General features: G+C 36.2%; 1 protein-coding gene across 3 annotated transcripts; it reads left to right on the top strand.

Moving 5' to 3' along the window:
- The first annotated feature begins 1450 nt into the window (after positions 1-1450).
- LOC135077470 (zinc finger TRAF-type-containing protein 1) lies at positions 1451-17057 on the top strand. 3 transcript variants are annotated; one of them, XM_063972018.1, is made up of 7 exons: positions 1451-1553; positions 6475-6638; positions 9027-9195; positions 11655-11855; positions 12106-12211; positions 12891-13015; positions 16912-17057. In XM_063972018.1, the coding sequence occupies exons 1-7, from the start codon at positions 1529-1531 to the stop codon at positions 17004-17006; spliced, it is 885 nt and encodes a 294-aa protein (XP_063828088.1). In that variant the 5' UTR covers positions 1451-1528; the 3' UTR covers positions 17007-17057. The 3 variants fall into 3 exon arrangements, with proteins under 3 accessions (XP_063828088.1, XP_063828087.1, XP_063828089.1); XM_063972017.1 differs by lacking the exon at positions 1451-1553 and adding an exon at positions 2755-2906; XM_063972019.1 differs by lacking the exon at positions 1451-1553 and adding an exon at positions 2898-2990.
- The last annotated feature ends 238 nt before the right edge of the window (positions 17058-17295 follow it).

The following is a 17295-nucleotide window of genomic DNA, read 5'->3' on the forward strand; positions in this document are numbered from 1 at the left end:
ATTCTGTCTGTATTGTTGCCTTCGTGGCTGGAAATTCTCAAATTGGAACGTTGAATTTTCATAAATAAGTAAAAATTATCTTAGTTTCGTCTATCGTATGGGTTGGAACGACTGACGTCATGACTGTCACGACCTTATGTCAGACTATGAGGTGACATACCAAGAGATTTGTAACGGGGATGCCATCAGTCAGTTTAGTGCCGGGTCCATTTGAAAGGCTTTGGGGCTATTTGGAGATAAATCAACCGGTGCGATCGTTGTTAATTAAAATTGTTGCGATAAGTCTGCGTTCTGTTTGTATTGTTGCCTTTGTGGTTGGAAATTCTCAAATTGGAATGTTGAATTTCCATAAATAAGAGTTATTATCGTGGTTAGCTTCTTCTATCGTGTGGGATGTGTCTGACATCAGGACTGTCACGACCCTATGTCAGACTATGAAGTGACGTAGGCGTCTCATTTTCCGGTGCGACAGCTGAAAGTGCCTTTCAAAGAAACTTAACTCTTTGAAAGAATTGTATGATCTCAAAAATTAATTAGAATTTGTGCTTACATTTATTAAAATAATTTAGATTAAGCTTAATTAATATTACGTATAATGTTGCAATGCCCTCACAGGGCTCATGTTCTGGGACTGTTTTATTTTTAATACCTTGTTTGTACTACCACATGAAGCAAAAAATATATTATGATTATGATTAACATGATTCTAATATTATGGGCAATCAATTTGAAACCCTGCAATATCCTATAGCTAAATATTAAAATAATGATGCTGAGGATAGATTTTTGTTTCTAGATGTGCTGTAATAACTCGATGGATGGCGCTGTAATATACATTTTTTACCCATTAAATTGGTTTTATTGCCTTAGTTGAACGCAGTGATTTATCAACCAAGTTTTATGATTGGTTGTGAAAAAAGCAAATATTGTTATCTTTATCGATAAAATAGTTCCATAAATAATCGAATCAGAAATCGAATGGATAAAAATAAGGGCTCAGACACATACATGCCTTTCTAGATGTACTTCGAGACCTTTGCGTCGAGGTATTTCTGAAGTCGAAATAATTAAAATTTGGATTTTAATGGTGAAAGATTTTTTTAGTTTCGGAGCCTATTCAATACAAACATACAAAAATAAAAATCTTTCCTCTTTACAATATTAATATAGATAGAAATAGATTTAAAATACATTGCATAATTAATGCAGTTTAAACGAATTCAGCAGTAAATTACACCGTTCCCACAATATTTGAGTTGCCTCATTAATGCAGTTAATGTCAACACAGGCTTAATTTGTGTCAAATCCGCAGTAGATAACTAATTATCTATTATCGGTTGATAATGTATGTATTTGCGCAAATTCAATGCAGCATTTTGTTGATAAGCGATATCAAACTTTATCTTTGTTTGATCAATAGCTCTAGTATGTGCGTCATGAATTTTATTGTACTATAGTATCTTTTGCAAGGCGCCCAAATTCACTACTAAGCGTTTGTTTTAAGTAAACCGGTCATTACCATGTAAATATGGGCACTGCCAATCCTGTAGACGGTAAATATCTTTCAGTTATATACATAGTTGATTTAGATAGCCACCTCTAGTGGTTCCAGAATTGATGGTAGGTTAATTGGGATAACCATCTGGTGTAGTGGTTCATGAACTGACCGCTTAGGTTGTGGGTTCGATTACATTAGGAGCAAATGTTAGTGTGATGAGTGAGAGCATTCATACTCTGAATCATCGACATTATTGTGTGCATGTATCATGATAACATGTATTTATTGAGTGTGTATTAGATACTAGCTATATTTGTTTGTTTTTAGTGTATTTAATTCAGTGACTTCTTTTATCTTCATTCAATTAATATATTTACTTATTGTTAATTGACCTGTACAAATATGTTGTTTCTACAGATAATTAGTACAATAATGAAATAATTTTACCAAAAATACAATAAGCCAAGTGTGAAGAATTATTCAATTTTTGTTTTGACTTAAAATAACATATTATTATTCTTGTGTGATTTTGAAACTGAAACTGTGTCAGGATTGTTCAGACAATACAACTCTCTGATAAGTGGATTGTAAAGTAAACATTTATGAGTGCTTTCATGGAAATATAGCGACAAGTTCTTAGCTGTGTAATAAATTTTACATTAAAAATGAACTGTAATATCCGAGTCCGAGTAACATTCGTATTTTGTTTTTGTGTTTTGTGCTGTCATTTAAAAATCACGTAATATTTTTTAATTTCTTATACTATTAGATGCCTATCTTCATTCCCTTTAATGCCATTCAAACAATAAGGCGATCATAAACACATACAACAGGTGTTTACATCTGGCATGAAACCGTCCTAGTGGAGCGTCTAGCACACTCGCCACGGCCCTTCCACGGCCTTGCGGCAAATATAGACCGCTCGGGTTAGGGTTGCCAGGTCCAAAAACACAAAAGCCGGACTCTGTGCTTCATTTGGCCGGACATTTTACCCTAAAACCCGACATGACATTAGTGTCATAGCTCACGAGTGAGTACTCATCATCGGTTGCCCAACATCCTGATGCGTGCGCTTGATTTTATTCTGTGGCTCGACTTTCGCTAGCGCGGCAGCCACATAAAAAGCCGGACAGGCCGGACGAGTCAATATTTGGCCGCACAATACCGTAAAAGCCAAACATGTCCGGCTAAAGCCGGACACCTGGCAACCCTATCGGGCAGTAAGTCGCCAACGACTAACACAACCGAGATACTGGTTATCACTGAAAATGGCAGGCCGATTGCGCACTAATCACTTTTCAAATCGAAATAAAGTGTTTTATAAGTATTACACAGTGTTCGACGTTGTCTAGAAGACGGGCTATTTTCGGAATCGGAATGTCGTCGACGTCACTGTCGGGGAGGAAACGTTAGTGTATTATTAGTTGTGTGAAGTGTGTGCTAATTGTGGTGTTTTGTGCTTTGGTTATGGTATGGTTGTGATGAAAAGGCAGTAAGTAAGGTTTGGGTTTATCAATGGACATTGTGAGGGCTTGCCCGGTTCAACTCTTGCGATTGTAATCTTTGCACTGTGTGTTTAACGAAAGTAGGTAATTGTATGTGTTAACGTTATCGTTAATTTAAAGTTAAAACCTTATTTTATTTGACGTGGAAATCATAATATTGATTAATGACCAACATTATTTCAATAGTGTCTTTCAATCTATTTATCTTCTAATGACATACCTACGACAATTGATAAGATACAAATAATTTAATTTACTCAAGATCTTTATTATGATTACTTCATTTATGATACTTTTTTTTATTCATTTTACATAATATCAGCTCATATTTTGCATTATTATTAACTACTAAAATGTCGGCATCTGATCTAGATCAAAGGGAGTGCAATTTCTGTTCCTACTATTATGTATTCTGTGATATTACCTACAACCCAAAATATCAATAAATAGCTGCAACACATTTCCTGTTGTTTTGACATTTGTTAACTTGCGCTACACGGAACAGCGATTATGGCTGCAGAAATAAATTCATATCTAATAATTATCGCGATAGAGTTGCCATGATAAGGAACTGATTAAGAACTGCTTTAACCTTTAGTTACTGAGGTGGATTTAATTTCACGTAAACACTGACGTGGGGGCCTGAGAGGCCCGTACATATGTGTGCTTTTATTTAAAAATATATAATATTTTTAGGCGTTTATGTTTAATAATTCTTAATAGTGGTTATATTTAAATACAATAAAACGATTTTTATGTAAATTATTTGTTAATAAGTACGTATTATTTCAATGTTCAGAAAACATGTAGCATTTTTGGCAAAAATCTCATGAAATCATGATTCACAAAGTTATCATGAAAAATATTCATAAATTCAACAAATCAACTTAGAATCTTAATTTTCAATAATCTTTTTAGCTAATGATATATCAGTAATCCTAATATGAAATAGGGGGAAAAAAATTACACACATCAAATAGTGCGAATTAAACACAGTCTGGATAAACTTGCTTTCCTCAGTGAAGGAAGCCATACATGTTTTTAAAATGTAGATTTCATTTGAATCTTTAAAATACATGTATGGCACTTGGTTTCATCGTTTAAATCTTGATAGACAGGTACAAGCTTATCATTTCCTAGCATACGTGCCAAAAACTACTGTTCTTCTATTTTTCGTTAAATGCTGGTTATTTTTACTTCCGAGTTACCGCTTTCTCTCGGACGACGTACTGTGGGCTCCATATTATATATTTTTTCAAATTATTTCAAGAAAAGACGACAACTAAATGAAAACTATAGACAAAAAAAGTTACGCCAATACTGAGGTGGGGGCCTGAGAGGCCCACAAGAAACTTAAAAAATAATTTACATACTGAAATTGCGCGTGCTATCACCTGCACCGTTGTTGACAGCCTCGGCGCAATGAAACTCGAAGGTACAAAAAGATTCGGGTGTGTGCACGTGGGAGAGGAGAAATTCAACAATTTGACTTTTGCAAGGCCTGAGAGGCCCCCACGTCAGTAGTTAAAGGTTAAGCAGTAATTAAAACCGCATTTGCCACTAAAAATCATTTGACATAAGTAGCCATGTCAATTCAATCAAGAGCTCATAAAATTTTATGAGCTGTTAAAGGAATCTCTCTCTTCTATAGGTTTTAAGCAATTGGAATTTCACCATAACACTTTATTACGCGTAATAATTAAGTTTGTACTTCTTAAATCTTGTCTAAGGCTGGGTTGCACCATCTTACTTTAACTTTGACAAACGTCAAAAATCTGTCAAACTCCATACAAAAAACACCGGTTATCGTCAAAGTCACGGTCAAAAATAGGTGGTGCAACTCACCCTTAAAGTAATGAAGGATAAAAGTTTCGTACAATTTCGTTCGTCGTTCGTTTCAGCCGAAAGACGACCACTGCTGGACAAAGGCCTCCACCAAGGATTTCCACAAAGACCGGTCCTGCGCCGCTCGCATCCAGGCACCTCCTGCGACCTTCACCAGATCGTCGGTCCACCTAGTGGGAGGCCTGCCCACGCTACGTTTTCTGGCTCGTGGTCGCCACCCAAGAAGACCATCAGCCGCAGGGGCAGGAAATAATTCGTATAATTATTACAGTGAATTCATTAAAAGTGGCTTGGAGCTATTGGTTAGTTGTTAAACTATGTTCAACTCAAGTTAAGAACTTTTATAAAAAGTTTTCGCATGTTAACCTTTTGACACGTGTAGGTACCTGCTGCAAAACTGCCTCTAAAAACGTTTTACCCACGATCAATAACACCGCATTTTCTCATACTGTTTGCATGTACGGCAGTAATAACACTCGAGTTACCGGCTTGTTAGCTACTGCTCATATCATACCATCAATATTTAAGCTGTATAAGGGTTAACCTTGAGTTAGTGATAACGACGTGTTAACAGTTGACTGACGGCTCGTTTTGGTTGATGTGCTGTGTGCTAAGTGAGTTTCTTAATGACTAAAATGGTGTCAAAAGTGAAATGATAATGATTTTACTTCTACAAATACTTACTGAACGGCTTTTTGGTAGAATAAAACGGATTTTGTATAAAATTGTGAAAGTTTGTAGACATGAAAAATACTTATAATTTTAATCTTACATAGGTAAAACGTTAACATAAACTTTTTGTGTCAGCAATTAACTAAAAGTTGAGTAAAGTACCAAGCATTTTACAGAATTTTCCAAACAGACAAAAAGTAATTTAGATGTGTTTACTGTAAACCAGTGACCTAAATACAAAATAAAATATAAAAATGATCAATTTTTTTATAAAATAAAAAGTTTTCAGCACCAAAATGCCACTTGCTACTTGTAATATGGATTATCACTTTACTGAAAATTCCATGAACATTTTTATACATATACAAATAAAATACCGTTATTTAGATTTCCACTATAAAGAAGAATTCAATAATGACGTGATATTATTTGTGATTCATGATTCGAGCTCGAAAAATTTAAGATAAGATAAATGTCTTCTTCTCTTCTTCCCCTTCATTACTTAAATTGAACACGTTAAGGCACCTTCCCTTAATTTGCAGCAACCTAAATACCCATTTCCTCGTTATTTCGCGTACTTTATTATTTTATCACGAGAAACCATTAATCGCTTTAATGTCGTCTGAAAACAGCACTCTCCGTCACAGACAATTACTAAACAGTAAACCTAAACTGTACACACACTCACGATCATACTAAACTATCGCACATAGTTCGTAGAACTGAAGGTCGTTGAGGCAGAAAAGTTCTCGAGTGAGAGAACACGGATCGGAAAACGTAATGGGCAGTCTAGCATCCACCGACCGATGATATGGTAAAGGTCGTGAGAAGCACCTGGATGCGGGCAGCGCAGGGCCAGTCGTTATGGAAATTCTTTGGGGAGGGCTTTGTCCAGCGGTGGACCTTTGGCTGAAATGACGATGAAACTTAAAATCTTTAACCTTTTCCCAACAGTGGTAAGCACGCTGCTTGAAACGGACCACTACGAGAGCCTGATAAAGGAACTGACATGCACCAAGTGTCGCAAGTACATGAAGCCTCCAATTTGGCTATGTGTCGACGGTCATAGCGTTTGCGGTCTCTGCTACGAGAAGAGCTACCAATGTCATGTTTGCAAGGTTTGTAGATTTTTTTTAACTTGTGTTTTTCAAAGTTGTACATGTCATGTCGTGAAGTAGACTTGAGAATAAACAGTAAGTGCATGTGTTAAAAATATTGCTCTATAGCATTGTTTCATAGGGTAAAGTTTGGGTAAATAGGGTAAAGTAGACAATATTTAAATTCTTTCACCGCAGTAAATATTGTCACGCCACCTCATAGCTAGCATAGACCTGTAACAAAGTAGTGAACTCAAGTCTATTGTCGAAGCAATTGTAGCCTATTACATGTTACTGCCTTCTTATCTTCACTGTGTCTAACCAAAAGTAAGTTTATTACAAAGCGGCTAAAAATACACTTAATACGGTATTTGAGCAAAGTTTAATGAAGATACAGAAACACACACGTTAATTAGACGGGGACCCATCGTCTATTATTAGAGAATTTCTCGCTAACAGCTGCGAGGCAGACAAATCGCCCACATCTGTATTTTCACATCAATTTTTGCTAACATTGTCTAGTTTTCTTCTATTTTCTTTTATTTTATTCAGCTCCATTAGCTGGGAGTATCGCTTACTGTAGAATACAGAGATAGTGGGTTTGGTAGAAAGGGTGAGTCCCCTCGAATACGAGGATTATGAGTGCCATTAAACCCCATGTCTGCCTTAGGGAATGAATGGGTGCGTAACACCATTCTCAGACAGAAAAAAAGGATGGTTAGGTATAAGCTTAGTGGTGGCAGCTTATTGGAGTAACTACCAGAGATAGTAAGCAGGGTGTAGCCATACCATATTTATGGAAAATACGAGTATGTATGTTTGCTGAAAATTCTCGGATGACCTGTGATTAATAAACTGTTCTCATTGTTGGTTTTACAGAACCTAATAACCGTCCGTTATTATTTGTAGCTGAAACTCTTGCTGCTGAAGTATGTAAATAAAGGCTCGCATACCACCATCATATTTATGTTATGGTGGAGGATCTAACTAGCTTATAGTTATGGATAGGTCTTCTCTGGAAATATAGCGCTATGTATTTTCTTTATTAGTGCTGTTATGAAACTGTACTACCACGGTAATAATATCATACAGTATTGTAACTTCATAAACCGACGAAACGCGAGCTTTCCTTCGAATTTCAAATCTCGGGACGTGGTCGAGATGAAAAAATTAGGGGTGTCGCGAATGTGCCGAACGGACGTCGATGGCCTAATGTTGAAAATGACTAAGGTGATTGAATTTGACTGATCGTCATTTACGGTCAAATTTGTCAAAAACTAGTCATTAACTGTCAGAAATGGTCATTTTCAGTCAGTTTGATTTGAAATGAAAATTATATATTGTATAAAACGAGCTTTTGCCAACGATTTCACCCGCCTGAAATTAAAGTAACAGGTCATTGAGTATTCATTATCATTAGTAGATTCAAAATTATGTTAGTATATTTTTTAAAATTAAATCTACTAATCACAAAACAACACGCATTTTTATCCTATTCCATTCACGAAGTATTTTGTTGGTCTTAATAAAAAAAAATTACAATCACAAAACTAGATAGAAATTCTAAGTAGACAGATGTAATTAGAATGGGTACTGTAGGTGAGCAGCCCTATCGCATGTTGTCATACCGTGACGTACCGCGGGGCTGTTGACATTTATTTTAAAAATATGGCCGAGTTGGAATACTGTAAAGATAAGTATTACCGTGGTACTACCTACGTTATTAACTGACATTAAATTATATTTGAAGTGATAAAATAGCAGCAAGTGTTAAAAAATAAAGGCGTGTGTGCATCATTAGTATTATTTATAACAGGTTAAGTTTAACGCTTGTAATTCTATAAAAAAATTGGACCTTCTTCTCTTTCGATTCGTATTTTGTGGTAGTTGTTCATACGAACTGTTCTTTCCTACATGTTGAAGGAAATAAAAAATAATATGTTTGAGTTCGCAAACGTTTACGATAATAAACTGGAAATACATTTATTGCCCATCAGTTGTAAAGTATTAGAATTATTTGTTTTAAACCTGTCTCGGCTGCCAAATGTTTATTGGGCATTGTAAATTATAAACATAGAAAACAAATAAAAGCAGTTTGACATAGATTTATTACCATCCCATGTAATAATGTTGAAAGATTTCAATATTTTAGATAGGAAAGGAGGAGAAGAACCAGTAACAATAAAAAACCGTACAGTACAGTACAGTACCGTACAGTTTTCCCGAAGAAAACCCTTACAGCCTTTTATTTCTGAAAAAAAAAACTTAAGTCCAGAAGTTATGAGAAAAAAAAATTAAACAACTCTTATTACGACAATAAGTCGAAGTTTTTTTTTATCAAAATTCATTGATATTATATGTATACTCAAAATAGCCCACATTTGTATTACAAGCCTTCTCTGCTTACAGAAAGAATTCTCCCAAATTCGGCCAATGGTGCTCGAGTCCTTAGCCAACAAAGTGCTGTTCCCGTGCACGAATAGCGGATGCCCCAAGCACGCGACGCTGCCTCAGCTGGAAAGGCACGCCCCGCACTGCCAGTACAGAATTATCAACTGTTTTATGTCCAGAGTTTATGGTAAGCTTCACAATAATGTATTTTTTTAGGATATAGTGTTCGAATTACTACTATTAAATTTCTGTTGACTCCTCTAGCTAAAGCTATAGGTATGTTTGTTAGGAGTGTGCTCACCACATTATCCCAGCAGTTGACGGGGTCACGCAGCGTAAGACGTCCACCCACAAGGTGGATCGACGACCTGATAAAGGTAGCAGGAAATCGCTGGATACAGGCCGTTACCAACCATGCGATGTGGAAGTCATTGGGGGAGGCCTATTTTCAGCAGTGGACGTCTTGTGGCTGAAATGATGATGATGAAGACGGGGTCAACTGCTGATGGACAGCAGTAAAAGTTTATATATCGAAATGGCGTCGAATTAAGCCTCAGTCCGATGCCCACACCGTTGAGCTATCCTATCATGTGCTAAAGCGATATACATAGATAGGTAGTACTCGTAAGGTAATAATGAAACCAAATCGTTGGTGATGACAATCGAAAGAAATTATATAGAACACATCTGGCAGAGCTAAATAGGTCTACAAAAAAAGTTTATTTATGGTTTACATTGAAACTCTAAGCCTGTCTCGCCTACGAAGCGCTACGTACTAAGTACTTACCTACTCCACAACAGCTACATATTCGGCCAGTATTAGGGCGCAACATCACTTCGAATTACTAGAATCAATTCGCTACCAAGAAACAGAAACATATTTTTTTTGTAAAATTCCGTAATTAGATTTTCTTGTATTTATTTTCTTCAACTTTTATAAAGAAGTTACCTGGTATCGTCACAAAGTTATGTTTCTTAACTTCAGATTTCAAGAGAAAGTATAACAACCTATCGCAGCAATAGCCGGAACATCGTTTACTAGGAACCAATTACGGCTGGAAACTTTCCTAACACTTGCCCGACACAAATAAATGAAATCAGCAAGCTCATATGCTATAACTGACCTGCTATCTTACATCTATATCTATACTTCTATATTAATATTATAAATGCGAAAGTAACTCTGTCTGTCTGTCTGTCTGTCTATCTCGTTTTCACGCCTAAACCACTGAAGTCCCGGGAAAGGACATAGGGTAGTTTTTATCCCGGTTTTTGAAACAGGGACGCGCGCGATAAAGTTTTTCTGTGACAGACAAAATTTCACGCGCGCGAAGCCACGGGCGGAAAGCTAATTTTGTAATAAAAATCATTTTATTTTTGCAAGTAGGCTTTTAAAAAGCACTTTCACACGTCCCAGTATTAATCTTACCACTACTTCGGGACAATAAATGGGCCAGTGCTGAGAATAAGCAGCACAAGAAAATACACACAAACACAACATAAATCTTAGACAGAGAAACATTTATAAAAGTTTGAAATATTTTTGCTAATAGTACGAGTACAAATCAGCAAAAAAATCAATTTAAGCGTTTGACATTGTCGTACCTAAAATACCTACAAGACATTATAGAAAGTCGGTACAGTCTACTTTGTAGATGTATGTAAAGTCAAGTAAATATCTTTATGTGAATGTTCTCATATAGGTGCAGATGTACTTGCCACGTGCATGAGATGCGCCAGATTAATGGTCACGGTGATAAGCGATAGAATTACAAAGTCTGTTCTTAATGGAACAATAGTTTATCTGATAATTTTGATCTAAGTTACTACGCTACACTACACGAGTGCGAGCAACTGCTAAGTGTCTGTGTAGTTGTAATGTACTTAAAATTACAAGGCTAAGACAGAAATGGATGCAGTCTCTGTTTCTTGGGAATAGTGTTCGCAACCCTCTGCGAACTGCTGCAGTTGTGTTAGAGCTAAAGTTTTAATTGAATAAAGTTTATAAGCTGATGAATACTAAATTGTGTTGTAACTAGACAAGGAGAAGCAACAGTGCAAGCCAAATACTATTGAGTAATACTCGGACTTCTGACAAACATTCGGTTTTATCTTCAAAGTTGACTTCCCTTTCAAAAAAGCTTTAAGGCGGTATTTTTGACAATTTATTCCTTGTCGGAGTAAAATTGGACTTTACCTCACACTTAGGAACCCAATATTACTTTCTGAGCTCTGCATTTAAAATTTAATGTCGTATTCTAGAGGAAGTCTTTTTCCTTAGGGATTAAATATAAGGTAAATTTTACGTACGAAAGCTTGAACACGGGAAGTTTTTGAAGAGGAAAATGGTGTTGTAGATATAAAGTTTGCTGGCAGTTACGTGGAAAATGATAATCAAGGCTCTTTATGTAGTGTATCTCTCTATGATTTCAAGAAAATGTGAAATGAATTAACCAGATTACAGACATCCCTATGCATACCTATCTACATTAGTAATTCAGGAAAAGAAAACGTACCTAATGATGAATTTTTTCCTTGTATCATTATTTTCTCCTTGGTATTGTGTACAACAACTTTTAACTGACTATTCTTTTTTTTTTAAGTTGAGTTTGGTTATGAATATTACAACCCTGGTATATTCCACAGGTGATTGCAAATGGGAAGGTCGAGCTGGTGAGTGGATGGACCACTGCTTCGTGGATCACAAACAGAAAGTGACGGACCTACCCTTCATCACAGTCAGGGATAGATGGGACGCGAAGAGAACCGAGCCCGTGTTGAACTATTTCCTTCTGAGGTGTTATGAGAAGGTCTTCAATGTGTATCAGATTTATGATAAAAGAGGAGGTCAGTTGCACAATACTGTACATGATTTTTTTTCAAAACATTATACTTACTTATTTGTATTGCATACTTACTTCCGTTAACCTCTCGTGGTGAATGCCTGTGTTACGAGTTTGTTTACCATAATAGTCGGGCAGCGGAGGGGTTCGAACCAGCGTTCCTCAGATCAGTCAGATTGATGCTTCCTATATTATTATTCTTCTTGTGAATTTATTGTTTTACAGCTCTGTACCTAGTAATTAATTAATTGCAGGAAGGATGATGTGGACGGTGCTGGTCAACGATGACAATGCAGAAAAATTCTACTTCGAAGTGGATCTATTTCTCCCCAACGTACCCAGCAAAAGGATTGTTTACAGGTATTTTTCCAACACTTGCTGCATTCCGATAAAAAAAAAATGACTTTATATTTGGCCTGCTGTGTCCTATTCGTTATTACGAGTATTATTTGGATAGGTTGTCCTCAATCCAATTATTTCTGTCCAGGGGCCAAGTCAGCCTCTTTTCACCTATGCTTCCAATTTCACATGCCTATTATGTCCCTTTATCATAGTTGCTGTTATTCAAACTTTAGGACGAATCACTCTGATTTAATAATCATAATATTTGGGTTTTTTGTCTTGACTTTTTATCGTCTTTCCTATTCAAACCCAGTCAAGGACTGATAAATTAAACTGCTGTGATTTAACACGCGTATTAACTTAATGCGTTTAATAATGATAGTACATGCCATTGACTTTTATCTGTGACCTTAGTTAGAAATATTAAAACATTATTATGAATCAAAGAAATTTTATTTACACCCTCTTGGGCTATATTTTTAACTTAGCATAGAACAGAGCAAATAAAGAACATGAAACAATCTTGTTCCACCAAACATTAAGCCACCCGATTTATTGCCCAAATCTTCTTTGTAAATAATATCATAACTCCTAAAAGTTTGTCAAAATTCGCACTTATTTCCTCAGGGAGTATTATAAATTGTGCAATTTGCGGAATACTTAGGCTTTTTCTTACTTGTTGTTTTGTCCCTTTCAGACGACCTTGTAAGTGCGAGAAGGACGCCGACTTCTTGGAGCACACCCAAAATGTTTACATTCCCGTAGAAAATGTCTTCTCTATGCTCGATGAAAACGAAAGCACGAACTTTACAGTTCGCATAGGTAAGTTAGTCTTGAGAAGTTTTAAGTAACTGAAATATTTTATGCACGTTTAGCTACTTGTATAAAACTAAAAATTCCCGTTAAAGGACAATGTTCGTTCTCCATACATTGTTCGCCTAAAGAACCAACAATTTTGACATATTACTACCCGAAAGCGAAATAATACGATTCTGTGTGTAAGAACAATGATTCCTGATGGACACTTGCCATAAAATTAATGATTAAGAATATTAAATCACAGCGATTTTATAATATGTCGTTTATGACAACATGGCGTCTAATGTATTGTGTGAATGTATGAACACCGATTCGCGAAAAATGTTTTGTATTGTCGTCACGCCGAGTCGCAGCCAAATAGTATAAAATAATAGAACAAGTTTTAGAAATACAACTCGGCATTCCACTTTTACAATATGCCCACATATTGCACGTAAATAAACAACATGAATCGTAGGTTGTTTCCACCCTTGTCATCTGACACATGAAATAAACTCCTATTGTATTATAGATATCGAAGCCGAATCGTATATAATAATAGAATGGGTTTTGGAGATCACTCGGGGTTCCACTTTTATAAAATACCTACATATTACATAAAAATACCACGAATTATGAGTTTTCTTTTCACCATTTACATCTGACACGAGATAACAAACTCGTATCTCCATGACTACCATCGTAGTCTATGCCAAAGACTACAATATTTTAAGCAAGAAGTTTCAAACCTTAGCGGCTACGGTAACCCCTGGGCCACATACATCATGATAACATTCGGTCGACACCGGAACGAAGTCTTGCGATTATGCAAAAAAGCATCGTATTCTAGTGCGGCTATATCACGTTCAACCGGGGTTTTAATTCGACTAAAGTCCTGACTAAAGACTGGAAGAAAATACGCCGCATTGTATGAGCACTTCGTGTTCGTTAAAGCGGCTTCAGATCTAGAGCCCACATAGTTTTCTTTCCAATAATATCCGCAAGTAGCGCTGCATGATCTTTACAACAAAAACGGCAATAGTTATTAAGGTGCCAAAATTATATGATTACTTTGGCACGGTATTATACACGTTCGAAGATTTGTCATTTTCATTCATTTCTTCATCATCATCATCATTTCAGCCACAGGACGTCCACTACTGAACATAGGCCTCCCCCAATGACTTCCACATCGCACGGTTGGTAGCGGCCTGCATCCAGCGCCTTCCCGCTACCTTTATCAGGTCGTCGGTCCACCTTGTGGTGGGTTGACATTGCAGAATATGACTTTTGATAGGTTCATCATAGAATTCGGCGGGGATATCCTCACGGAGGAAGTTCGTAAAAGGGCGGAACAAGATCTTATAATAATGCAAGGCCGAAGCTGTTACGCGCGTGCTCATACGTGTAATCCGGCGAGTATGCAATAAATAGTAATGTCTGGTAAATAGTGGTAATACGTATCGTTCGTTCGTTCGTTTCAGCCGAAAAGACGTCCACTGCTGGACAAAGGCCTCCCCCAAGGATTTCCACGAAGACCGATCCTGCACCGCTCGCATACAGGCACCTCCCGCGACCTTAACCAGATCGTCGGTCCACCTAGTGGGAGGCCTGCCCACGCTACGTCTTTCGGCTCGTGGTCGCCACTCAAGAACTTTCCTGCCCCAGCGGCCATCAGCTCTACGAGCTATGTGCCCCGCCCCGTCTATGTCTGTATGCGCTACGATTACAGGGTATCATTTTGCATAGTCGCAAGACTTCACTCCGCTGCTGTCAAATCAATGTCGCATAATGTTATCGCAATGTGTGTGGCCCTTGGCCAAATCACAGAAGCCTATGCGAAGAAAGAGCACTTGAATGACAATAAAAATCAGGGTTACCATTTTATAAGATTTCCTCACTATTGAGGGTAACAAAGTAACATTAATAATCTAGCCATTAATTACATTTATTACCTATACGAGAAAGTAAAGCAACATGCGGTTTTATTTTAATTTGTAAAATATTAAACCCCTCATATTTGTAACAGTTTGTTCCAAGTTTAGTTTTACTGTTTTGTTAACAGTATTGCTGTTTCAGCTGTCACTGTGAAGCTTTGGGAAAATAAATAAATAGAAAAAATATTAACATAAATATTTATTTAAGTTTTTATGTTCATTATCATAATATGCCAATTTAAGTTACACTGTGTGACAGTCTTTGACACTAAACAAACTCTTCAGCTTAATAATACCTACCTACAGGGCGTTTTTATAGTTACTCTTGCTGATGAAACAAGAAGGGTTGATTCTACTACTGAAATACAACTACTTTTCTTACAGGACCAATATCAAATTCTCAAAAAAATTCACATCCTCGTGATGGTGATAATTTCTATGGAGAGGTTTTTTTATATTCGGTCTCTTGGGATAAGTTATTCCATTTGAGCAGTAGAATTAATCCTTTTTATTCGATCACATATAAAAACAACACAAGTGTTTAGGAAAACTTCTTCTTTGGTATGGTATCACTACGGAGTTATAATGTCGGCAACTCTGTATCACTGACTTGTAACTTTCAAACAGCATGAATAATAAGGGCACCACATTGGTTTTCTTTCTGAAAAAAGGCTTTCAGTTTTAGTACTAACCCTTTAGCACTATTTCATTGAAATAAAAATACAATAAACGCACAGAAGACTGAAATTGAGTCAACTGTGGTCAACTGACGTGACATTTATAATTTGTTGACATTATGACAGTTTGACAAGACTAGGGATTGAAAAAGTTTTAATTGAAAAAGTAAAATGACAATTTATTAAAACGATTCACATGGATATAATCGATTAAAAATATTTATAAAATGTTCTGATACTTGCCTGTAGCGATTATCCAATCCTGGTTTCTACTGAAAAACTACCTCGTGGCAAGATTTTAATAAAATAATAAAATCTTTATCTTCTCTTTCACAATCTATAAAAGTTCATTTGGTCTATTATTATACATGTGCTATGAATGAGGGTTTTCGCGATTGAAAAATCCGCGAGATGGCAATACGTAGACGCGAGGTCCAAATGCTGCATGATTGGTGGATATCTGTCAATGTCATGTCAAAAATAACCAATCATGCAGCATTTGGACCTCACGTCTACGTATTGCCATCTGGCGGATTTTTCAATCGCGAAAACCCTCATTGGCATAGATTATGAGAGACTGGCAACTATACTAGGTTGATATATGTTCCTCACACTTCAACTGGCATTGGATTCAACATCGGATTCTGACACTTTTACAGTTATGATACCATGAATATCAGTTTATGGTCCTAATTATTTTTATTTTATTTACGACCTTCGACCAGTTGGACACTTTAGATAGCTTCTTGTAATAGTGTCAATATCTTTTTAGCTTTTAACGCAAATCTAGTCTTCAAAGCAGTTTAACGATTTATTTTATTTTCAAAATCGATATTTTATTGTCTATGATGGCCGCAGGAACATCACTATACATGGACTCCCAGCAATAAAGTACGGTAATGCCTCGTACAGATTTTATCGGCAAAAATTATGGAACTTGATAGGTTTTAGACCATGCCACGCACCAAAACGTCCGGAAGTTGTAATAGTATTATAGAATAAACGTTAAAAGACTTATTTATTTAATTTTTCAATGCTTAAGTGTCCATTAGAATGAAAGGGTGCTTAATGTATTAAAAAAAATAGAAAATAATTATGATGGGTTAATGTTTTTGGGCGGTTTTTTAGGCGGTTTCTGACAATGTCCTTTGAACCTAATCTGCTTATGATTATTTTCACTTATAAATGACTTAACGTTAAACTCTTCCTACCAAGAAAAATACAGAGAGTTGAACTTGACAAATTTTCGGGAAGGTTGTATTTATTTTTAAAAAAAACCTACTAATTATTTTACTTTGTTTTCCAGGTGAAGTAGAAAACCTACCTCTGCTGGAAGCACCGACTCAGAGTGAAAGTCTAATTTTCCTGAATGAAGATCAAAAAGATGATATAATGGCATAAAAGTTGTACTAGACACTATAAAAATATTATAAGGAGCGTTAACACGCGATACTACTGGTGTTACTTATTTACAGTTTTCAATATCCTTGTTTTATGCATAACTTTATAAAAATGACGTCCGTAAAAATCCTCAGGTTAGCTTGTCACAATACTGTGGTATGTGCTGACAATCGTGCTTAAAGTTTTTCTATTTAAAAAGTGATTGATTATTAAAAAAAAAATAAGAAAAAGACCAAGGCAAGTTTGTATATTTCTTTTCATTTTATTACTAAATTCTATCAAGTTTTAG

Source organism: Ostrinia nubilalis, chromosome 13, assembly GCF_963855985.1.
Source record: "Ostrinia nubilalis chromosome 13, ilOstNubi1.1, whole genome shotgun sequence".
In the NCBI taxonomy this organism is placed as follows: domain Eukaryota; kingdom Metazoa; phylum Arthropoda; class Insecta; order Lepidoptera; family Crambidae; genus Ostrinia; species Ostrinia nubilalis.

What these genes read in the sequence shown, in the direction of transcription:
- LOC135077470 (XM_063972017.1), top strand. Translation starts at nt 2,876, where the DNA reads ATGTCGTCGACGTCACTGTCGGGGAGGAAAC. An exon ending in ACCAATGTCATGTTTGCAAG is followed by an intron (nt 6,639 to 9,026) that starts GTTTGTAGATTT and finishes CTCTGCTTACAG; the next exon opens with AAAGAATTCTCCCAAATTCG. An exon ending in GATTTATGATAAAAGAGGAG is followed by an intron (nt 11,856 to 12,105) that starts GTCAGTTGCACA and finishes AATTAATTGCAG; the next exon opens with GAAGGATGATGTGGACGGTG.